Genomic DNA, 24,443 nt, shown 5'->3' with positions numbered 1-24,443 from the left:
TAGCAGAATAGATTTACTTTCCACTAAAAAATGAGTTAAAACACCATTATTGTCTAAAAAGCTGGCAACCGCAAGTGAGCAACAAGGTTAAAAAGAAATGTCTTGCCTAACAGTCAAGCATGGTGGTGGTAGCGTCATGGTCTGGGGCTGCATGAGTGCTGCTGACACTGCATTTCATTGAGAGAAACATTAATTCCAACATATATGGTGACACTCTGTAGAAGGTATAAGTGTCACCTAAAAAATTGTCTCCATTTTTGTGTCTGTCACAGCCGTTCCATCCCATAGTAAACCTGGTGTGCAGCCCAGACTTGAGGATGTTCCTGTGCGCGCTCTATGCACCAGTGTGTGTTGTGTACGGCCAGGTATCCATGCCGTGCCGTGCTCTCTGCCAGCGGGCCAAGGACGATTGTCAAAAACTGATGGAAATATTTGGACTCACCTGGCCAGACGACATGGAGTGCAGCAGGTTGTAGCCATGTGTTGTTCTGCATATTCAAATGTCTTCTCCAAAAGAATGTCAACATGATGCATCCGTCTGACAACTGCCTGCAGGTTTCCAGACTGCGACAAGCCGTATCCCCGTCGAGAGGACCTGGAGAAAGACTCTGAGCCCACCAATGAGTCGTCCATGACTGTCCAGAGAGACTACGGCTTCTGGTGCCCCAGAGAGCTGAAGATGGATCCAGACTTGGGCTACTCATTCATAGGCAGGAGAGGCTGCTCTGCTCCCTGTCCTTCCATGTACTTTACCCAACAGGAAGTCACCTTCATTCGTTACGTCATCGGAGTCATCTCTGTCATCTGTCTTTCCGCAACCTTGTTCACCTTCCTTACCTTTCTCATTGATGTCACCAGGTGTGTATGATAAATTGGGTGTGGCACCCTCCATTTATTCTTATGAAATCTTATCAAATATTTTTTTGTATTCCCCAATAGGTTCAGATACCCTGAGCGTCCCATCATCTTTTATGCTGTGTGTTACGTCATGGTGTCCCTGGCATTCTTTCTGGGTTTCCTGCTGGAGGACAGTGTGGCATGTAACGCAGTCAACCACGCACAGTTCAAAGCGTCAACGATAACGCAGGGCTCACACAATAAGGCAGGTTTCATATGGAGCTGCTTTAGAACCACGCTTTCTAAATGTAGATGGCTCAATACAGTAGCTTTGGAACTGCAGTAATCTACAATATATTATAGTCAAACCTGTCTTAGCTGCCACCTTTATAGAACGGCCACCTGCCTATAGCAGCCACTGGAAAATCCCGCGCAGCAAATTTACATGTCAGTATAGCAGTCACCTGTCCAACGCGGCCAGCGGCCACCCATTTTGTCTCCCTTGGTCAATATCTGACTGCATATAGCGGCCAAATTACCAACTCAAGTAGAAGCTTCATGTACGAAAAAGTTTCGTTTTTCAATCAATGAAGCCGTCGTGTGTAGACTTTAATTACTGAGTCCTAGCTCAGTCACAATCATTCACAAGATCCATACAAACTGTCAGTTGTTCCACATAAAAAAGCCGTCTTCTTTTGAGCTTGCTATTTCCTGGTCAAACATGTAACTTTAAGAGCATTTGCACCAAAACATTACCGCAAAGTAGACTGGGAACAGGACGTGCTCCCAGCGACGCTACAATTAAAAAAAAACATATGCTAGCATGCATGCGGCAGCGGGAGCAAAACTGAGTTCGTTTGTACTTAATTGAAGTATTTTAGAATGTACTCACGTTATTTTTCATCAATCCTCATCCACAAATCCATCAAAGTCCTCATCTTCTGTATTCGACACAAAAAAAGCCGTCTTCTTTTCCGTTCACTACTAGTCTGTTAACTTGTCAGTGTTATTCAGCTCCGAAGCAAAGAAGGAAACTTCTCCTGTTGCTTCTGCCAACTTTGTTTATTGAACGTGGCCACCAGACAGCAGCTCAGAACACACACACAACTCTCAGCATCGTCTCTCCTTCCTGCTTGCCCACAAGGCAAAGGTTAAACAAGCCCCACTACATAGCTGTCCAGCCAATGCCTGTAAGAAATGACACCGTTTATTTCCTGGTGTGCACTGGTCAATACTGCAATGCCGCTTGTTGTGGGGAAGGAGAGACTCACGCCGCCGATGCACTTTAATGGCTTTATTAACAGCGGAGAACACTGCAGGACTTTACATCCACGCCAACATAAACACACTTCCCAACTCTCTCGAAACTCACAGCTAGCACTGAGCCTAGCTCTCCTGCTCGGGACGCCCACCGTCACTTCCCGTCACTTCCTGATGAACTAAAGCTGTAATGATACTCTGCCGTAAAAAAAGTAAAATATTAAAAACAAGCGTAAGACATTACTAGCACAGCTTTGTTGTGTGGGTCGTGGATATATTCTATCAGTTATTATTAAGCCTCTAGCTTCCTTTTAGTAAGTAAAAACCTTGGCTATGATTGCACTACATTGTCATGTAGACCTACAAAGTACACTTGGAAGAACAAGAGGTGAATAAATGTATTGCAACTGATGTGAAACTGATGAGGGGTAGGATTAAATAAGCTTTGCTTCTTCCTACTCCTTTTTGGACATGCAAAATTGTGAATTGTACTATGTGATGTGCTACTGTTTGACTCATGTTCAGGATTAAAACCATGAACCATGAACCATGATAATATCAAGCCTAGTAGTGCTGTACAACTTTTATCCGCAGTCCGCAGTGCCCTCTACTGGTCAACATTATCATTATATTTTTCCCCTTTTTTTTCTTTTTTTTCTTCTACTGGTCAACATTCAAACTGGATGGCAACCTGTCTATAGAGGCCACCTGTCTATAGCGGCCACTTTTGCAGACTCCCTCTAGTGGCCGCTATAGACAAGTTTGACTGTATATGTACAGTGTTGTTTTCCCCCTTCCTGATTTCTTACTTTTTTGCATGTTTGTCACACTTACATTTTTCAGATCATCATTTCATCAGTCAATGACATCACATCTAAACCCAAAATGCAGTTTTTAATTGACACTTTTTATTATTAAGGGAGAAAAAAAATCCAAACTCATGGCCCTGTATGAAAAAGTGGTTGCCCCCTAAACCTAATAACTGGTTGGGCCACCCTTAGAAGCAACAATTGCAATCAAGTGTTTGCGATAACTAGCAATGAGTCTCTTACAGCGCTGTGGAGGAATTTTGGCCCTCTCACCTTTGCAGAATTGTAATTCAGCCACATGGTCATGCCACAGCAACTCGATAGCATTTAGGTCGGGATTTTGATTAGGCAACTCTGAAGTCTTCGTTTTGTTTTTCTTCAGCCATTCAGAGGTGGACTTGCTTGCGTATTTTGGATCATTGTCCTGCTGTAGAACCGAACTTTGTTTTAGTTTGAGGTCATGGTTCCATTTATCACAGCTAGTCTTCCAGGTCCTGAAGCAGCCAAACAGCCCCAGATCATCACACTACCACCACCATATTTTACAGTTAGCATGATGTTATTTTTCTGAAATGCAGTAACTCTTACACCAGATGTAATGGGACACACACCTTCCAAAAAGTTAAGCTTTTATGTCGTCAGACCACAGAGTATTTTCCCAAAGGTCTTGCACATCATCAATATGTTTTTGGCAAAACTGAGACAAGCCTTAATGTTGTTTTTGTTCAGCAGTGGTTTTCGTTTTGGAACTCTGCCATGCAGGCTGTTTTTGCCCAGTGTCTTTCTTATGGTGGAGTCATGAGCACTTACCTTAACTGAGGCAAGTGAGGCCTGCAGTTCTTTGGATGTTGTTGTGGGGTCTTTTGTGACCTCTTGGGTTAGTTGTCACTGTGCCTGTTGGGTCATTTTGGTTGGCCAGCCACTCCTGGGAAGGTTCACCACTGTTCCATGTTTTCACCATTTGTGGATAATGGCTCTCACTGTGGGTCGCTGGAGTCCCAAAGCTTTAGAAATGGCTTTATAACCTTTTCTAGACTGATAGATCTCAATTATTCTCAGTTACGTACGCTCATCAACCTCCCATTTGCTTACATTTTCAGTCCAGTTTTACTACAGGAACTAATGCAAATAGATATAATCCATTCATGGTTCAAACTTTTACCAAAAAGCCTAAGACTGTGTAGCATTTTAACATACTGTCCTACAAGTGTAAAAAGAAGTCAATCGCTGTAAATAGCTTAGTTTTAACTCTAATGACAAATAACAGGCGTAATGTGCAGTGTAATGGATCATGTCATACATTTAAAGAATATAAAATGTATAACTTAATAACAGTTCAAATTGTCACAAAGGCATAAAATCAAGTAAAACTCAAACTCCCACTGCTGATAAAACTTGAGTTTGCCTTAAAGAGCTGCACGCTTACATAAGCAGTTAGTGGTTGTTGGAATCCTCCAGGAGTGATTGATTGATCAACATGTCTTCCTTCCTCCCTCCTGCAGGCATGCACCCTGTTCTTCATGGTCCTCTATTTCTTCACCATGGCCGGCAGCATGTGGTGGGTCATCCTAACAATTACTTGGTTCCTGGCAGCTGTGCCTAAATGGGGCAGTGAGGCCATCGAGAAGAAAGCCCTCCTCTTTCACGCTGTGGCCTGGGGGCTTCCAGGGGCCCTGACCATCACCCTTTTGGCCCTCAACAAAATAGAAGGCGATGGGATCAGTGGAGTGTGTTTCATCGGGCTGTACGACATAGACGCTCTGCGGTGGTTTGTTCTGGCACCGCTTTGCCTCAACGTGGCGGTGAGATGAATGATTGTGTGGGAGGATGAAAGCGAGGATGAGTAGGATGAACATGTGATTCATGGCTGAGTGGATGAAGCAATCCAAGTGAGCATTGTTGCCTAGCATGGCACAATTGTTTGGGAAATGGACAGGTGGATGCCTGTCACTTCAGTTCATTTTGTCACCCCTCACTAGTCCCTGTCACTCTCTCCCCAGGTGGGTGTCTCTCTTCTTTTGGTGGGCATTGTGGCTCTGAACCGTGTACGTATGGAGATTCCGTTGGAGAAAGAGAACCAGACCAAACTAGTCAAGTTCATGATCAGAATGGGGGTTTTCTCCGTGCTCTACCTCGTCCCCTTGCTGACAGTGATTGGCTGCTACGTGTACGAGCACACCTACCGCAGCGTGTGGGAGACCACCTGGATGGAGGAGAACTGCCGCCACTACCACATCCCCTGTCCTTACAAGGTGTGTCTAGCTGAGTGAGCAGGTATTTGAGGAGCGGACAGTATGCATCATTAGCCAAGCAAATATGTTCACAACCAAGTCCACAACAGCACCATTTGTGTTATTGCAGTCTTTGTCTCTCATGTGTCTTCTGGTTCCCACACTCCATCTCCTACCTCCTCCTCCACTCCCACTCACACGCTGACTGTCATGCTCTGCTTCTCCAACTCTAAAAGCTCTTTGTTTGGTTATGAAGAGTGGTGTCTTTAGACTCACTACCTTTTTAAAACTCATCATTGTGCACCGTGCAGACACACATTGACAAAAAAGGCATCCGCACCAAACTTTCCTCTCAGCTCCACCCACTATTGACAAGATGTGAGTGCTAATTATTTTCATGCAGACACAATCATGTGTCTGCTGGTTTGTGACAGACACTGTAACTGGACAGGATGGCAGCAGGTGCAAGTGCTAATGTTACGTGTGTGTGTGTGTGTGTGTGTGTGTGTGTGTGTGTGTGTGTGTGTGTGTGTGTATTCGCGCGTATGTGAGTGAGACCCCACTTAAATCCCATTACACTTCTGGAATTTCAATATGGCCAGTAATATTGTATGTTATTGGATATTCAGCTTAGAGTTACCAATCATCATTTCAGTTGAAGTAACTTGATCTTGTTTTCCCTAAAAATGTCACATGAAAGTTTGTATGGGATGAAAAAACTTTTTCAATTCTACGATATAGTATTTGTTACTCAAAAGTGATTGTTTTTTGTGACGTTGGCCGTGTTAGTTATTTGAAAAGCTTTGTTGTGAAAACCCTGTCAGCTGAAAATGTAAGTTTAAAAAAAGATTCCAATACAGTAATGCCTTGTTTATTGCGGTTAATTCGTTCCAGGCCCGACCATGAATTTTAGCAAATTAGGATTCCTTCTTTTTAAATGGAATATTTTTGTAGTTATGGCATAACAACTTTTTTTTACGATCTTCTAAACAGGTTTTAAACATTATTAGAGTTATCTAGACATGAAATTACACCCATATAGTCACCTTTCCCTTTGTACTACCCATAGAGTAGATATAGAGCCTTGCTTCCCAAAGTGGAGTACGTGAATAAAAATGAAAAACAATTAGAACCTAATACTCACAATTACGAGTGTACCTGAACTGGAGCTACAACGATGAATCAATGACACGATGATTCATTGATTATCCAATTAATTGACAACTATTTTAGAAGTAGGGGGTACATTGCTTCAGGTCAAATGTCTGAAGGGGTACGCGGCTGTGAAGAGTTTGGGACCCACTGATATAGAGCAGTGTTCGCCAGCCTTTTTGGATCCACGGCCTGGCTCATATTCCCACAAACATGGGGGGGGGTCGTACATTATAGCGATCTCATTTATCTTATTTATTATGTATTGTGTAAAACTAAGACAGAAACAACATCACATTAAAAGCATAAAATGAATACAGACGCATCATCAACAAGTACGAGCCTGGAGTTTGTTTTTGTTGTTTTGGAACAGGCAGTGTGCTAGCATGAATTAACTTGAGGTTGTGCACGGAACAAATATGCACATTAGCACTCAATAAGGTCATCAAATGACCTTACCTTTATGCATTCCCACATAGTATCAGCATTTCGGACCAAATATGAGGTGACAGAAAAACGGGAAAAAAACACAGCATACTAGTCTATCTGTGCAGTGTGGGAGAAAGTTAGTACACACACAATGGTGGGTTCAAGGACTACCGAACAAAATGGGATGAGTCACACTCACAACAAAAACATGCAAAACTTTTGGGATTTCTATCTGTACTGTATATTATTTTTTGAATAAAATAATGTCCCATATTTCAAAAATGTATATACAGTATACATATATACAATACATATGTATTTACATAAACTTCAATATAGTTATTTACTTACAAATTTGTTATTTTTTTTAAGTATTTCTTTTTTTGTTTCCAGCTGTCTGATGGTTGTGGACCCCCTTGTGTTTTTGCAGCCATTGTGAACTGCTGCCCCCTTGTGTCCCTGTGTGTCGTGCAGTTCGGAAAGAAATTATTCATGTAATCACGTCATTGCAAATATGTGTCACTGGCGGAGCGTAGCTTGAAATCATCAAGTTGTTTTTTTCCATGTTTCTGTTTCTCTACACTGTGTTGTAGTTGATATTAATGTAGTTTAAACGTGTGTCACCGCCAGGTGGAGCAGAGCAGCCGACCAGCCGTGGCCTTATTCCTGATGAAATACCTGATGATGCTGGTGGTGGGGATCCCATCTGCTTTCTGGGTGGCCAGCAAGAAGACCTGCTTTGAGTGGTCCAGCTTCCTGCATGGACGCAGGCGCAAAGAGTAAGATGACTCTTTACCTCATTATTATTCTTTGCTTCTGCAATATGTATCCTTTGCTTCCTTCTCCAACGTCTCCATGCAGCAGTGGAGTCAATGAATCTCGCCAGGTGCTACAGGAGCAGCCAGACTTGGCTCAGTCTCTGCTGCGTGAACCCAACACTCCCATCATCAGGAAGTCCAGAGGAACTTCCACTCAGGTACACACTCTACCGCTAACGTAGCAGTGGCACAGTACTGCAGAAGAAAGCTGGAGTGGATGCATCTTGTGTGCTTTGACTCAACTCCAGAAGTAACTGTAGAGGACAGACTCTTTATGGGCAAGTAGTTGCATAGTCCTGCCTGTGCAAAAGGTTTGACCCTTTTGTGTGCAGCAATTCAGGAGTAGCTTACACACTAGTTAGCTTACACAAACAAATATACGACTATATGTTCGTTATGTACGTTTTACTCACCATCCGCTAATAACAATCAGGAAGGTATATGATTAGTCAGTGGTTCCCAAACATTTCACAGCCGCGTACCCCTTCAGACATTTGACCTGAAGCAATGTACCCCCTACTCCTGCACACTTAAAAACAAAAAACATAAACCTTTTCATCTTAATTAACAGTAAATATATATATATATAATATATAATACATAATGAATTGGTAATTAATTTGACAGTAATTCCAGGTCAAAAACGTGTATTGTGAATGGTCACATTTGTATGCTCTGATAAATACTGTAGAGAAGTAACCGTCCTACATATCTTTTATTCTAGTTTGATGTTGGCATCCTTCCATTTCAATGGATTGACTTGGAGCTTCACTTTTTTTCTCCACTCAAGATAGCTATGGTTTAAGTCTTCATATTAATTTAATACATTGCGCCGTGAGGCGTTCAGGCACACTCGTGATTGAGAGTGTTAGGCATGAATTCTTTTTACATTTTTATTCACGTACCCCCGATGACAATTGACCCCACTTTGGTAACCTATGATGTAAGTACAACGTACTGAAGAAAGCCGTAGATGAACACCCTGCATCCCACTGGGAATCTTGCAGTTGCTCGTGACGTGCATGCTTACGTAGCATAAACCTTTTTCAACAGTTTTGGATTATTTTGATTCTACTACAGAAAAAATGTCACAATTCCATCAAAACAGAATTAAGAGACACAGTATTTGTTTGAACCTGATCCAAATGATATTGTTGTAAACAAGTTCCCCGAGCATACTAGCAAAACCAACAGTAATCATTCCTTTTCTAATTGTCTGATCTGACCTTCTCCTTTAGGGCACCTCCACTCACGCCTCCTCCACTCACCTTGCTGTCCTTGATGACCTGGACGAGCCCCTCAGAGGTCTCCATCTCCAGCCCACCTCCACCAGGAGCAAAGCAAGCAGCGTGCACAGCAAAGCCAGCTACCATGGCAGCCTGCGCCGCTCTCGCGATGACAGGTACACAAGCAGGAATTGGCTCACTTTTGAGCCCCTGCTCAGTTGGTCACTCCTCTTTTCTCCCTGAGTCTCAGGAGCAACCCTGTGGTCTACAGGGGTGCAGAGGAGCACAGTTTCCATGGCAGCATGCCACGTCTCAACCACCAGCCCTCCATTCACGGCAGCCAGAGGGACGTGAGTGAGGCCCCGCCTACGCTCATCACGCATGGATCCACGGCAAGTGACGGCCGGGTTGCAGAAAACGAGGGCACCAGCGCCTGAGAACGGCGAGTTAGTGTGAATAGTTTCAAGGAGAGATGTTAAACTCGACACTGGACTCCAGTTTAACAAGTCACATCATCAAGAACATGATGTTAATCTAAATGGCTTGTCCACTAACACGTTAACTTAAAACAACGTCTCAATCTAGACTGGAGCCTTATTTGTACAATACATGGACCTAATGTGAAACAGTGGACCTCTGTGTTTTAGTCCAACTATTTTTGTACTGTGAACAGTGTTGAGTGTTTGTGATTGTGTGTGGCTGAGAGAGATGAGTTCTACACTGTATTGTAAACATAAAACAGTGGTGGCCCAACACAATTTAGCACTGATTGTTGCACTGACTGACTGAGTCAATTACTCCAAGTCCAGTTAGCACAGAATTTGATTTTACTGATACTTCTGTCATCTGCATAGCGAGTATAAATTTTTTTAAAAAGGGCAAACAGTGCAAACAGCTAGTTCATTACTTCTAACTTTCATAGTTCTACTTGATAATACACCTACTACTTTACTTGGGCATGTGGCTCAAACTTTACATTTTCCCTGCCATCTTGTAAATATGACAAGCTTCATGTGAACCTACCTCACCTGTACGATTCCTATCAAGCATCTTTTTGTCTTCACATAACTGCTGACTCACATTGCAGTACAAGTGTTGTCCATCCTGTCCAGTAACTAATCTTGCCTTCTGCCTCTCCTGCCTCTTGTTGGACCTCCAGCAAGCATCTTATCTTATACACTGTAGATTGTCACGCTGCAAGATATTTGGAAGCACAACACACTGTAATTAAAAAAATAGGACATCTACAGTAATTAATCTCACACTTATGTCAGGCAATGGATCATCATATTGTAAAAACCGGAATTGTGTTTGTGTTTTAATTTATTTGCGGTTTGGAACTGCGATAACTACTTTTACATACAGTCTAATAAATTTTTTATGGACTTTAATAAGCCTTGTACTGTTCCCTCATGTCTTACAAGCTCCACTTTAGTTTTTTATTCAGCACACATTCAAACTTACAAATAAACACAAATGAAACCGTGAGTGCTTCAGTGAATAACAAAACCGTCAAGACCAAGATCCCCATCGTTCTCTCTTGCGTCGGACGATGGCTGCGACGTCGTGTTTGAGAGCTGACACGGTTGTCTCCAGGTGCTCCGAGAAGTCTTTCAGCAGACCACTCTGCTCGTCCACAAAAAGTCGTAGACCCAACAGATCACATGAATCCTGAGAAACATGTAACGCAAGTAGTTATTACTATAAAGACGTTTGTCTACAAAGTTGTATAACAAAAACACACAACTACTGTAGGTGACAGTCAATACAGCACAGACCTCCACAGAGGGGGCTTAACAGAACCAGTTTGTGGAGGATTGTTTAGAGCCGTACAAAATATGTTTTCATAAATGTCACATATTTACATGGAACGGATTAGGAGTCAAAGCAGTTGCACAAACAGCACCGATGCTAAGTGGTTGTGGACAGACGTGTATACGTACGCTGGGCCTATGTCTGCACAGACTCTGCAACTGAGCCCTGACAGAGGTCATGTTGTGGTAGAAAACCTTCAGTGAGCGAGCAAATTCTGCATCACAACTGGGCCGAAGCGAGCGACTCCGTGCACTGTTGGTACCTACAGGAAGACCACAAGACACAATGGAACGTAACAAGCTCTCCGTGTGTTTGTGTCATACCGTTCCTGGCCACGTTGAGTTGTCCTCTTAAACTTTGATTTTCTTTCATCAATGACTTGTTCACGCTTTTCAGTTCTTCCAAGTCTTTCTGAAGCACCTTTAGTGAAGTGTTCAGTGCTGCAGAATCTGCAGGCTGCAACACAATTGAACAAACTGCACACACTTGCTGATTGATTGGTGTTTTTAATTTGCACCCAAATTTAAAACAGCCCATAATGTTCATTGGAAAAATAAGGCAGAAGCTAATGAGTCAAAAAGTACAAGTAAATTCGAAACAAAATTAAACTTTTACTCACAATATCATCAGCTGTGCCATTGCCATCAATAATGAAGATGCCCTCTGTGGTCACTGTAGCGCCCTCCAGCGGTGATACCAAGCTAGTGCAACCCTCTGAGAACACAAAGACAGATTTCTCACATTTATAGCATCACTCCAGTTAGTATCATTGTATAAAATGCAGTGACATGTACCTCTGGACCACTCCTAAAAATGTGCTAAACACTTTGCTTTTGATCTAAAAACAGCTAAACAGATTTAAAATAGTCCATCCCCACCTTGAAGCCCCCAAAGCTCCAGAAGCACAGCGCTGCTCTGAAGGTAATCAAGTAGATGCTCGGACACTTGGAGGGAGGCAAAGTGGACTCGGTGATGCAGCACAGGGATGACATTGTGCCAGACAGCGGACGTGTAGAGCAGCACAGAGCTGTCAAACAGCCTGAAACTGAGAGAATAAAACAAGAGATAACCGTAACAAGATAATAGCTGTCAGAAGTGGTTTAAAAAGTTAGGAGTTTGACTTAAAACTTAAAAGTCGCAAAGTCCACTCAAACTCAAAACCAAACCTGACCCAATTTGGACGCCTCTACTGCGGTCCTCTCTGATCCAGCGTAGTCCAAAACACTGTTCCAGGACTAGCTGGACGTCAAGACGCCGACCCAGAAGCTCAGACGGGTCGATGAGGATGTCATCTTCACCCAGAGGCCTGCATAATGGGAAAGACATTGGATAATCAAGCCTGTGTTGTTGTGTGTGACAGATGTGATGTGCTCAGTTGTGTCTTACATGCCAGTAGAGGTGCAAGGAAGCAGTTTAGCGTGTACAATGCCCTCCTCGCTGCCCTCTGACCCCAGGACCTTATACATACACACTATTAGTGTCATCACATTCAAAACCATCATCCATGTTGTGTGTGTTTGTGTGCGTGTAGTACCTCCAGTTGTTCATCCAGAGGAATGCGGAAGGCCAAAGACTGGAGCCAGAGGTGAGCAGTGCCCAGGAGTAGCGGCTCTACCGGATCCCAAAAAGGGTCCTTATCTCTGGGCAAGGTCGCTGTGGAGAGGCCCGCTTCTCTCTGACAACACCAACCAAAGATTTTTTTAAACAATTAACTTAATACTGAACTCTGTTTGAAAATTGCAACTTTTAGTTGCAGACTACTTTTAAATTACATTTTCTCCATTCAGCTCGGTCAGATGCTGCTGGTAGATTTCTTCCATCAGGAATTTGCGGTTCACAAACTTGGCCTTGGACCACATCCATACCTAGGAAAGAAGAAGTTTTCACCCTCACAGCAAACTTGTAAATTGAGTATGAATATGAATTAAAATGAATAAATGCTCCAATGAATGCCTCCATTCAAATGTGTTGCCATCTTCTACAGTATAGCTGTCAAGTGCATGGTCTACAAAAGCAAATAACAACTAATTAGCTCCGGCTCAAAAAACACTGCTATTCAAGTTTTTTACAATCACTTCGACACTAATCTCAGACGTTTTTGCTCAACTTCCAAAACTCTAGATACAAACCTCAAGACACATCATCAAAATAGGCGATTTTTCAAAACGTAAAACACTTTCTTTCAATTGCTTGGTTACAATACCCATTACATGTAAATCATTTGTTCACTGAACTTAAATCACTTGTTCAAAATGAAACAAGTTAACATCAAATTATTCCTATTTCAAAATGGAACACACATAATACATATGATAGACTATGTCTTTTCACCTCATCTAATTCACTACCAATGAATACAACTACTGAAAATGATAAGTAAAAAGGTATATGGTTCCTAATGCACAGGTTTATGGACATCCTGTGGGTAATAATGACAACTCTTAATTACCGATGATTGATTTCACATCGTGGTAACAAGGTGGGGGCCATGCCAGGGATTGTTGGGGGTGGACGCCTGGGATAGGGACCAAGACACAAGACAGCGAAAGGCACAGCAAACGGTGTCAAATGAAATTCAAGCAATGGTTGTGGCTCATGTCATCAATCAGGGCATGACGATGAGTGAGGCTGCTGCCATGCCATGTAACGGCAGACAAAGGTCCGGCCTGGATTGGTCATGCCAGGTCACAGCAAGGGAAAATATCCACTGCGAAGTCGACAAGGATCTCTGCCCAACTCCAGAAGGGAGAGTTGATGCAAATGAGTAAAAATGTTACACTATTGTTTTTATGTGCAACTCTTCACTCTTTACATGGCAGGGCATCAAAAAGTTTTGTTTCACTTACTTTTATGGCTACTTTGTTCAAGTTACAGTTACTTCTCTTTGCCATTCTTCAAATAAACCTGTTACTATTGTATGTGAAACATAAATTTCACATTTTGTTCAATGCTTCCACAGTGTCAATTGTTAGGAAGCACAAACGAACCTTATTGAAACATGCATTAAGCGTTTTATGCAGTAATGTAAGGGAGTGAAAAAACTGGAGCTACAGTATTGGTGTCTTCTGTGTGGGTGATCTAAAGTAGACAGTATTTCATGAATATTTGAACCAAATATTCACACGTATGATATGATACCCAATGCAAGATTTTGAACAACTGGTTGGGCTGTGTTACAAGTGCTGACCATTATGAGGTTTGTTTGTGAGTTTTGAAAGTTGAGCAAGATCTTCGGAGGTTAGCGTTAAAGTGATTGTAAAAAACTGTAACATTCTTACATTTCAAGTAAGAGGAAGTATGAGCGGTCAGCATCCAGCAGCTTTATCTAGCTCTGCATGTGCTTTCAAATGTTGGTGACGCTACTCAGCTGTGTGAAACTCACGCATGTCACACTTGCCGTACTGTTGTTTACAATGAATTGATCAACTATATTACAACATTGGTTCTATTGCTGCTGTGTTGTGGTCATGTCATGTGGTCAAAGAGATCTGCATTTTTAATTTCCAATTTGTCATTCACTCCAGATCAATAATAAATTGTGAATAAATGAACTTGTTAATGTAATAAATAACAGTCTGTCTCCAATTCTCGCCTGCTGCACTCTCCGGCTATTGATGAGAGCTTTTACGGTACATTCAAATATTAGAGGTGAGATATGGAAACCTGTTTGCTTGGCTTCGAGATGACTCTGCAAACAATGTCTTTCTCCAGGTCATGGCCTTTTGAATCTGACAGCACCAGATTCTTAATCTCCAATTTAAACTCCACCCCCTGTAGGCAAAAATACAGTACATTGTACTGAAATACAGTGTGTCTAAAACCAAAACTATATCAAGTGTACAGTGGACCCTTTAAAACGTGAACATAATGCATTTCAGGACATGGTTCAATATTTGATTTCAAGAAATAAAGCTCATAAAACACGCAAATACTTTAATGTTGTGGAAATATTTTAGTGACGAAAAGTTACATATGTTTTAATAGTAAAACTAAACACACTCTAAAATGTAGCACATAGGTCAAAGTTTATCAACCACCTCAATGTTCCAGGTCAGAGGGTTTCCCTGTACTGTGATTTGATGGCGTTACCTTGTTTAACTCCTGGCTCATCTGGTTGGCTTCAGCCACCAGGGGCATCAGTTTGATGTAGTCATAAAAGACGGCCAGCAGACTTGGATCCGTCTCACAACATTCTGCACTGGTTTCACCTGGAAAAATAAATACATTGATTTTAAACAAATGTTTAATGCAGGTCACCGACTTGTCGATGGCGAGTCACCAGTCGATCTTTGGGAATCTGCCGGTCAATCATGAGAATATTAGAAAAAAAATGTATTATTACATCAGTGCCCTCCACTTCGGACAGCGACCATCAGGCACGCATTTTGACCACAGAACACGCACGTACGCCTTGGCGCCCTCCAGGCATGCAAACTACAAGCTTCAGCTAGGAGCCCAGTCTCCAAAACCCCAGACGGAGGTACCAGCACACACACACACACCGGCTCGCCACGCCCCACAGCATTCACAAGCATGTAGAGGTTGAGCGACAGTGAGAGAGACAGAGTGACAGAGCGCAGCAGTGTGCCTGCACACACAACAGTAGTTATTAAATGTTAATGTGGCTCAAAGTCTGCCTTTGCTACCTCAAAATTAGGGCACAACTATAACTCCATAGATGTGCACCTCCAAAAAACGCTGCTCGTTAGGACTGACTGTTGTAACGCAGCCCTTCTCCCCACAACCACCATCGCTCGCCCACAACACTGAGCCAACAAGCCAAAAAGAGTTGTAGTTCGCTCATACAGCCGACGCCACAAGCCCGACCCCGATGAAGATCCACAAAAGTAGGGGTACCCAAATGGTGGCCCAAGGGTAATCTGCAGAAAATGGCTCCTTTGTCATTACATCACTGCTGGAACAAAATTTAAAAAACAGCAAAAATGGTAAAAATAGAGCGACAGGCACAATGAGAAAAGGCTGAAATGTTGACACCAACAACCAATAATAACACAAAGCTTTGTATTTAAAGGCAAAGCTTTAAACATCTATCACATTTAAATTGACTTTAAAAACCTTTCTACAAAATAACTATATACAGTATATATATGTGCAATTTAAATATATACTGTACAATATATATTGAAATATATTGTGGGGGGGAGTGTAGAACTTGTGCGGGTTCACGGCTGAGACCATAGACCACCGGTTTAATGCAAGACATTTGAAATATTTGACTTCAAGTTCGTAAGGTCTGCACTCACCAAGGTGGATGCCCTCAGCAGCAGCCAGTTCTGACAGGAAGTAGTCGTAGTCGTAGTTACTCCAGTCATCATCACCCCTCTCTGACGGGAAACCGATATAAAGGTAGGTGCAGTTGGAACCAAGAATGAGTCTGTCCTGGATGGATTCAAAACATGCAAGTCATGTATAGGATGTGTGTGTGTGTGTGTGTGTGTGTGTGTGTGTGTGTGTGTGTGTGTGTGTGTGAGATGAGTACAGTAATAAAACAGCCAATAAAAGTTATACACAACTTGAAAATTAATATCTATGCATTGGCTACAGTGAGAAAGATACAAAAATGTTTGTCTACCATGTAACCTGCCTAGCAACACCCATTGGGCCACACAAGTACTGCAGTAAAAAAAAGAAGTATATGGTAGTTCCAATCTCTACACTCGTCCTCTTATAAGCTTCTGTTGGACCCACACACAGACTGCACGGAACATTGTCCACAATAAGAGGCAAACACAGGCTGTGTGTGTAGATGATACCCACCAGGTGCTTTAGCTTAGTTGTCTCACACACAGCTCTACCATTGACAGTCACCTTTGACCCCATCAGCGGGGTTAGCGTTACCTGGCGCTGTTCATTCCTCATCACAGCATGGCGCTGCTGGATGCTGACACACAAGCATGCGGTATTTACGGACATGTTTACGTACAGTATTTCCAGTGAGCAATGTGGACTGTGTGCAGTGTGCGTTTGTGTACCCTAAACCCTTGATGGTGATGGATGTGCGCATGTCGTCACAGAGGCCAATGTCCCATTCACCTGGAAGAACAGGATAAGACAAGAACACGGCAGAATACTGTATATTTATTAGTATTTACTTATGCTTATGTATGTTTTCTATCCATTGTAGCATGACCAGATATGGTACATTGGCCAATAAAGGTCTACATTCTAGTGCGGTGTTGTCCACGTGTATGATTCTCCATTGTCCAACTTTGCTATTGTGCCTTCTCCCGAACTGACTTTCTTCCAACTTGCAATCCACTAACAAGGCCTTACGGTTTGGTTTAGTGTCCTGCAAATGCATTTTATGCAATAGTATCCTTGAATATTTTCTGGATAAACTGTCCATATCAACTAGCTTTTCCTTAACAGTGGCAAGTGGCTCAGGAGGTAGATTCGGTTCGATCCTCGCCCCCTCCACCCAGTCACCGTCGTTGTGTCCCTGGGCAAGACGCTTCACCGACATTGCCTCCAGTGCTGCCCACACTGGTCTATGAATGTGAATGAATGTTTGGTGGTGGTCGGAGAGGCGCGAATTGGCAGCGTTTCAGTCAGACTACCAAAGGGCAGCTGTGGCTAAATATGTAGATGACCACACACCAGTGTGTGACTGAGCAGTGAATGAATAATGGGTTCCCTTCATTGTAAAGCGCTTTGGCTGCCTTGAAAAATGCTATGTAAAATTTCATCCATTATTATTAATTATTATTAACAGGTCTTCCCTCAGGAGTAATATATGAGTCAGTCTCTCCATTGTCCATATTTCCTCTATAATGTCCAGCCATTGGTTCCGGGTGGGATGTTCAAGTTTATACCAGTTTCTAGTGATGGCTTTCCTCGAGGCCGTAAGAAGCACCTTTGCCAAACAGCGATTCTCCGTCCGCACCACTGATGCAATATGTCCCATATACAAAGTAACACACGTCATTGTGATCTTATATCCCAGCACGTTGGCCAGAACTGAATGTACATCTTCCCAAAATAATTACAGCTTTTCACAACTTCAAAAAATATGCGCATGATGTGCATTTGAGGAACCACATTGTCTCCAACAGGGCTGGGGTGTGAATAATCTTTTACTTTGGCACTTAGGTGTACAAAAAAAACAAACAAATTTTTCCAAATAAACACCCTCCATTGTTGCGAGCTAGTAGTAAAATGTGTTTCACAAATGTCGTACCAATCATCAAATGTAATTTCCACTCCTAATTTGTTTACCCATTTTGATTTCAGACATAATGTTGAATTGCCTTTACTTTCTAAAAGGCTCTCATATAAACCTGGACATAACTTATGCTTAACATCATTTGCTTTTAGTTTTGTATGCACTCAGCATCACAGCCATCACTTGATTTATCGTTTGTGCACTATGCATTTTCACTTCCTTATTGTAGTCATCCCTAAATTGTAAATAAGAATGAATCTACTTTATCTGTAATAGCAAGGGGAATTCCTCTTTTCCCTAAAACTGATTGGACCTGAAAACGTTTAGAATACATAATTAACATTACACCAATATCGGGACTGGGCTGCAAAGAAATACTCTTTAAGGCTTGGGGGAGCCATTCCTCCTTTATACTTCGGTGGTTGAATAGTTTTTAAGGGTGGAGTTGTACAAAAATGTATTTAAAAACACACCATACTGTATATTGTATGACAGAAAACCTACTGACCCTCTTGGATAAAAAGCTTGACCACACCAGACAGCTGAGCGTCCTCGTTGATGTTCAGGATGTAAGGATGCATCTGCATCATTCTCCTCTCCTGACACACACACACACATTAGGAATCAGGAGACATACTGTGTGTGTGTGTGTGTGTGTGTGTGTGTGTGTGTGCACCTGTGTGATATGGGCGTACTGTTGCTCCCAGTCCTTGAGGGCCTCCTGCAGATGTTGCTCCCACAGAGTGTGAATGGCTCTGATCTGGAGCTCATTGTGTGCCAGCAGCTGACGGATCTCCTCTGAGTACACGCACACAAACACACACACACACTAAATACTTACAGAATAGTGTCCTAATCCAGTCACCTTTGCCAGCTGTCTTACTGGTCTCATCATTGGCACTGCGTCCCTCCTGGCCCAGTCTGCTCAGTCTCTGTAGCAGTCTGGCATTCTCAGCTTTGAGTTCTTTGACCAGACGCTCAGTGGGGCTTTCATTCACCACAGGCCGGTTCTGGATGTGCTTTGCCCTGGCAGAGAATGGGGGTGGAGAGGGGCCATGTGGATCTACAGTATTTGTCATGTTCTAATAAGCCATACATCACTTGTATGCCACTTTTCCCCCGTAATACCCTCCATGCCCAATCAAAACTAACTCATGGAATTAATTTAACTACAAATATGACATAATCATTTTATCATGTAAAACAAATGTAATTTTTTTTTTGTTTTTATGTATGTATTGTACTTTATTAATCCCACAGCAGGGAAATTCACTTGTTACAGCAGCAAGCAAGATACGCAAGTAAAGAATACATAGTGACACATGGTTCAGGTGGTGCAGGTGTTGTAGAGCCTGACAGCGGTCGGTATGAAGGACCTGTGGAACCTCTCCTTCTTACACAGTGGGTGTAACAGTCTGCTGCTGAAGGAGCTGCTAAGGGAACCCACAGTGTCATGTAGCGGGTGAAAGGTCCATGTCCATGATGGATGTCAGCTTAGCCAACATCCAACATTATTGGTATTAAAAAACAAGTCAGTGTATTTAATTTTCTACAACTATTATGACTACAAATTAAAGTATATTACTACTGATATTGCTATTTATCTTATTATATTACTACTCATTATTACTACAAATACTAATAATAATGATATTTTATTATGGTTAGGTTAAATGTTAACAGTAGTAGTTTCTGTGGTATTGTTATCAGATAAAAGTATATCCATATATTTTTATATATTTCTATAAATGGCTACAACAATAGCTATTAATAATAATGACAATAAACAAAGATGTACTTAAGAAATTTACATCATTTAAATTAATGATCTTGAAACAAAAAATCTTGGGTATTACTAGAAAAGCAATGCAGACATTTGTGTTTACGAATAAAAAGGTTTCACAATAGTGCTGAAAATGTACGGAAAAGAAATTAGAAGGTATTCGTCGTTGTACCTCTCAGCATAGCGAAGTGTTGACAGAGACTCCTCGTAGCAGATGTCAGCAGGGCTCAGAGTGGCGATCTGAAACATGAACATACTTAAAAAAAAAGAGGGGCTTTTGTAAAAAGGTGATGCATGGGTGAAGTCTCAGCATCACCATGACAGTACGGCTATTCCCTCCCAAAGCGGACTGCAGCAGCTTGGTGAGGACTGAATCCCGGTATGGAACATGGACCGCTTTCTTTCCCACTGCCATGTCAGCGAGGGCACTGCCAGCAACAAGTAAATGAAACTCGAACAGTCGAACACTGGACAAGAACAAAAACGAATCATGACAACAGCCGCCGTGCGTACCTGATGACGTTGCCTAGAGTGGTGAGGCTCAGATTGATGGCCGTGCCTTCTTTGAGACGGTCAGCCTCTGGCCCCGATGACCTCTGACGCTCACTTCCTGCCAGGTCCACCAGGTTGATGTTGGACTGTTTGCTGATGCTCTCTTTAGACAAGATCTGACAAGTGTTACATCAGCACCAAGCTCTACCGAGCAGCGATTCCAAACTCTCTGTTTCCTATAGTGTTGTTTTTGGAGTTCTTTCCAATCATTGGCCTATGGGACAGCCATATAAATTCCGCCGAGCAACAAACAGCTGGGCAAACATGTGACGTAACCAGGGGATCAACATAATAATTCAGTAATTATTAAGAAGTTGTAAATGGACATTACCTGTTTGAGCTGCAGCACAATGAGCATGTGGGAGCGACTGCTGTTAGCATTCATGTGAGTCGCTGCAGTGGTCCGGGTTCTGGTGCCCTGCTCCATCAACTGTTCCACCTACAGTTTTCAAAATGTCTCTTTTTTTGCACCACAGTGAACATTCAACAGAAGCCTGATGTGTTGTGGTCCCCGTCTCTCAGCATATGCACCACCCACCTGTGCTGCACTATCACAGGGGACAGTACGCAGACCCTCCACATAGAAACCTCTGTGCTGCTCCTCTCTGACCCGGAGCCCACCTGGAGGACGACTGCCACGAGACAGCAAGTCCACCACCTGGTGACATGATATGGATATACAGTAATCCCTCATTAGAGGGAGATAGGTTCCCAAAATACCCGCAATAAGAGAAATCCACGAAGTAGCCAACTGCCTTATTTTTTACAATGATTATACAGTATATGTTTTAAGGCTATAAAAGCCCTCACCATAAACTTTATACACTTTTCTCAAACAGGCATTGACATTTTATCACATTTCTCTCTTGTTTAAACACTCTCAAAAAAGTTCAAACCTTGGTTTGAATTTTAATGATCAACCTACAAGAAATTATTAAATCACTCACACGTATTTTTTCATCTGTAACCGTGCCTTTTCGTCCTGGCGCCGTTTCGCTGTACTGTAGCATTTTTGTATCCTTCTTAAAACATACTGTTGCAGTCCTTCGAACTGAAGATTCATTTACAAGCTAGCAAGCAAGCTAGCGATGGCACGCGAGGCACGCAGGGCGGCACGAAGGAGATTGATTGACAATGTTCTACAGCCAATCAGGACGCAAACAGACACGCGAGGGAAGGAGAGACACTCAACTTCCCACAGTGCAATTCATCTTAAAAAGCCAGGCTCGGTCTGTAACAGCATTTATGCGCTGTAATAAAAAAAAAAAGAAGCACCAAAAAAAAGAGAACACTGTAATTGGTTCCAGACCCAATTGCGATAAATGAATTTGGATTAGGATTCCTTCTTTATAAATTGAATATTTTTTTGTTATGGCATAGGGAACCTGTTTACAATTTTCTGAATACAATTTTTAACATTATTAGAGCCATCTAGACATGAAATAACACTCATAGTCACCTTTACATTTGTATTACCCAATATAGTCGATATAATCAGAGAAAATGAGCCATTTAAGACAGTTTACCTTTGAGCAGAAACGATGGCGGACAGGATCAAAGGGGTTCAGAGATTAGTATTAGTTTGTTGTGGGCTATGGCCACAACAGTAACCTGTGTTATTATTATGATTATTATTGTTGTGCTTGTTGTGAGATATTTTAAACCTGCAATAAAAGCTGGTTGTTCAAGTCTGGCGCTTTGGTGGTGGTCTCATCGAACAATTACTGACACCTAGTGACCAATGTAGAATACTACTCACAAGTTGTGGTCTGAATGGCTTACAGTATATCAGCGGTTGTCAATTATTTTCTGTCATGCCCCCACAGGGGAACAGAAATGTTTTTGAAATACTATTGGGAAACTGATATCTATTTATTTATCTGTACTATACAGACTGAACTCCAAACTGAAACCAGCAAAATGCGATAGAGTTAGGGGGCGATGTTTGAACCGTGATGTAGCGAGGGACGGCTCTACCGGTACTGTAAATTCATTCACTTTAAATGGGCCACAAATTCTAGTTCAAACTGTCACCTGCTCGTTGTAGATTTCCAACATACTGAAGAAGACCTGTGAGGACGACAAACATGAAGACATTTAGAAAACACTCACATCTCGTACAGTATGTACATATCGTACACTTACCTGGCATTGTCTTGCGTCTTGCTTTCCTTTAATGGTCTCAAAAAGTCGCTCACACAGTTTGGGCACCAGACCTTTATTGGGCCTGTAGCCAACCATGGAGTAACTCTTCCCGGAACCTGTCTGCCCATAGGCCAGCAGGGTGGCATTGTAACCCTGCAGACACAGCTCTCTTTTAGACAAGAACACTATATTGTATAGCTAAGCTATCTTACACATGCTAAATGGCAATTGCCTCGTTAGTGAATGACATCAAAAGGTGTTTAGTTGGTCTGTTACAGATGCCGTGATATTTTTTTCATAAAGTCCCAATACTGTTCAAGTTTTAACTTTAGTTAATCCAACAACACAATATATTTGGCGCACTTCACCGCTACAATCAGTCAATTCACAGTCATGGAATAAATGAATAGACCCCCCCGTTTCTTCAGTTTATTGTTCATTTCAATGGCTGATACAACTAAAGGTACCTTTGTTTGGACAAATATAACAACGACAACAAAAACAGCTCGTCAGAGTTACATTTTTTGGTAGGACAATGCTATAGCTATTCATGTAAGAACTTAAGTGATTTAGGTTATTATCAAGAAAACCATGGAAGTTGTTAGATATCAGCTCTTAAATGAAACTTTTATGAGCTATATTTGTTATCATCATTATATTTCTCCAATATAATGACAATGCACCTTTAGTGAACCAGGCATTAAATTGAACAAAAAACTGAAGAACCAAGGGTGGTGTAATACTTTTTTCCATGGCTGTAGTCCACCCAGCCTCAAATGTAACCACTGTTGCCAACTCCTCAGTAAGAAAAGTAGCTATTGGTAGCTATTAGTAGCTATTGCTCACAGGGGAGATAAAAAAAAGTGAGTAAAAACACCTTAATTACATTTAGAAGTACAAATAAATGTGATTATTAGTTTGTTGAGTGTAGTACGCCATGGAACAGAAAGTCCACTATGATGGGAAGCAAGAGACCTGGGCAGGGCTAGGCGCTCAACAGTGTACAATGTATTCACTAGCTCTGAGATGAGTGTAAAATCATGTTATTTAATGAACAGAATGAATAATATTCATTCTCTTCATTTATTTCATTAATGGCCTTGTTAATACATTTGATAGATTATAGTGTAAATCATCATCATCACTGACTATATTATGTGGGACTACACTGAGTCTTGGCCATGGTCCCGTTTATTTACAAATACCAGTGAAATAAATGAATAATCTGGTCTTTTGGACCGTCCATTAGCACAATTAATTGCTGAAAAGTGTGAATGTTCACAATGCAATGTTTCTCGGTTTGGCTTCCGGTTATGGCAACCAAACCCGCGCAGGGCGTACTACGGAAGTGGATACCTACGATAGCCAATCCTATCTATCTAGCCTCTTTGATTATCACGAACCGAACGCACATCTTTTCCTGTTAAAAGCTGCCTTTCAAAACAAAGCCGTACCATGTTAAACAAAACTAAACACATAAACATATTATTCAACTGCACACAATATTTAACCTGGTTAACTTTAAAGAAAAGTAAGACGATACCTGCAGTGCATTCTCCAGTATTCCCTCTCCAAGGTCCTGAAAAACACAATCCTGTGGAGCAATGACAGCATGAGTCCTTCATGAGTCCATGTGAGTTGTTAACTAGATTCAACCACTTGGGTGAGTCAAACCTGACCTGGTCAGCATAACGCCCCCCGACCTCCTCCGGCAGGTAGAGACCAGTTTGGTCTTGAATGAAACCACTGTGGGACCAGTAGGCATAGTCGAAACAGAATGAACGACGGCACTGTGAGTGGCGAGGATCATGGATGGTGATGGAGCTCGCTGCCATGGAGATGACGCAGTGGCTCCCCGCATCCCGCTCTCGCTTTCAAATTAAAGTACAGGAACTATATGTTTAAAAATCAACTTTGGCTAAAAATAAAAACGGAGCCCCAAACCCAACTCATAGCCCTAAACTGGTATGCACAATATATATAAATAATAGATAAATACATCATATATATATATATGTAAAAACCACCAAAAACAATTAAGGTGTTTACCTTGTTGAATGGTCGGACTCTGACGGCCACTTTGACACAGTCTCTGCTGTGCATGTTAGATTTCTGGGTTTTTTTTAAGGCCGGACCAGAGAAACCACACACACATACACCTGTGTCCTGTTACACGTTTCCCTTTCACTGCCATGAATTATTC

At 42.0% G+C, this 24,443-nt stretch overlaps 2 protein-coding genes across 5 annotated transcripts in view; one reads left to right on the top strand and one right to left on the bottom strand.

Moving 5' to 3' along the window:
• LOC129178328 (frizzled-3-like) overlaps nt 1-10,183 on the top strand; it is a 26,955-nt gene extending 16,772 nt beyond the window's left edge. Inside the window, exons 2-10 of one of the 4 annotated variants that reach the window (XM_054770452.1) lie at nt 273-469; nt 556-858; nt 940-1,102; nt 4,409-4,708; nt 4,907-5,158; nt 7,349-7,497; nt 7,583-7,694; nt 8,775-8,938; nt 9,007-10,183. In XM_054770452.1, the coding sequence (XP_054626427.1) occupies nt 273-469; nt 556-858; nt 940-1,102; nt 4,409-4,708; nt 4,907-5,158; nt 7,349-7,497; nt 7,583-7,694; nt 8,775-8,938; nt 9,007-9,199 (1,833 nt within the window). In that variant the 3' untranslated portion in view covers nt 9,200-10,183. Of the gene's footprint in view, nt 1-272; nt 470-555; nt 859-939; nt 1,103-4,408; nt 4,709-4,906; nt 5,159-7,348; nt 7,498-7,579; nt 7,695-8,774; nt 8,939-9,006 lie in introns of all 4 variants that reach the window. The other 3 variants (XM_054770454.1, XM_054770451.1, XM_054770453.1) reach the window with 3 other exon arrangements.
• Nucleotides 9,056-24,343, bottom strand: kif28 (kinesin family member 28). Its single transcript, XM_054770774.1, has 27 exons — nt 24,290-24,343; nt 23,920-24,111; nt 23,784-23,834; nt 22,241-22,393; nt 22,130-22,165; nt 20,634-20,753; nt 20,427-20,534; nt 20,057-20,211; nt 19,860-19,971; nt 19,716-19,783; nt 18,644-18,786; nt 18,437-18,558; nt 18,269-18,359; nt 16,571-16,631; nt 16,356-16,479; nt 15,842-15,977; nt 14,667-14,785; nt 14,241-14,348; nt 12,350-12,442; nt 12,112-12,252; nt 11,964-12,034; nt 11,749-11,883; nt 11,456-11,622; nt 11,197-11,291; nt 10,901-11,033; nt 10,706-10,839; nt 9,056-10,433 (listed from the first exon to the last, which is right to left on the bottom strand). The coding sequence occupies exons 1-27, from the start codon at nt 24,341-24,343 to the stop codon at nt 10,275-10,277; spliced, it is 3,081 nt and encodes a 1,026-aa protein (XP_054626749.1). The 3' UTR covers nt 9,056-10,274.
• Between the last annotated feature and the right edge of the window lie 100 nt (nt 24,344-24,443).

This window comes from Dunckerocampus dactyliophorus, chromosome 3 (assembly GCF_027744805.1).
Source record: "Dunckerocampus dactyliophorus isolate RoL2022-P2 chromosome 3, RoL_Ddac_1.1, whole genome shotgun sequence".
Lineage (NCBI taxonomy): Eukaryota > Metazoa > Chordata > Actinopteri > Syngnathiformes > Syngnathidae > Dunckerocampus > Dunckerocampus dactyliophorus.
Note: the sequence above shows the minus strand (reverse complement) of the source record. Positions and strands in the feature narration are given on the sequence as shown.

Bases quoted from the DNA above. Each gene is read 5' to 3' on its own strand.
- kif28 (XM_054770774.1), bottom strand. From the start codon at position 24,343: ATGCACAGCAGAGACTGTGTCAAAGTGGCCGTCAGAGTCCGACCATTC. The intron at 20,535-20,633 runs GTGGGTGGTGCA...TGAAAACTGTAG, and splicing joins CCTGTGATAGTGCAGCACAG to GTGGAACAGTTGATGGAGCA. The intron at 18,559-18,643 runs GTAAGACAGCTG...GCGTGTACTCAG, and splicing joins CAGTGCCAATGATGAGACCA to AGGAGATCCGTCAGCTGCTG.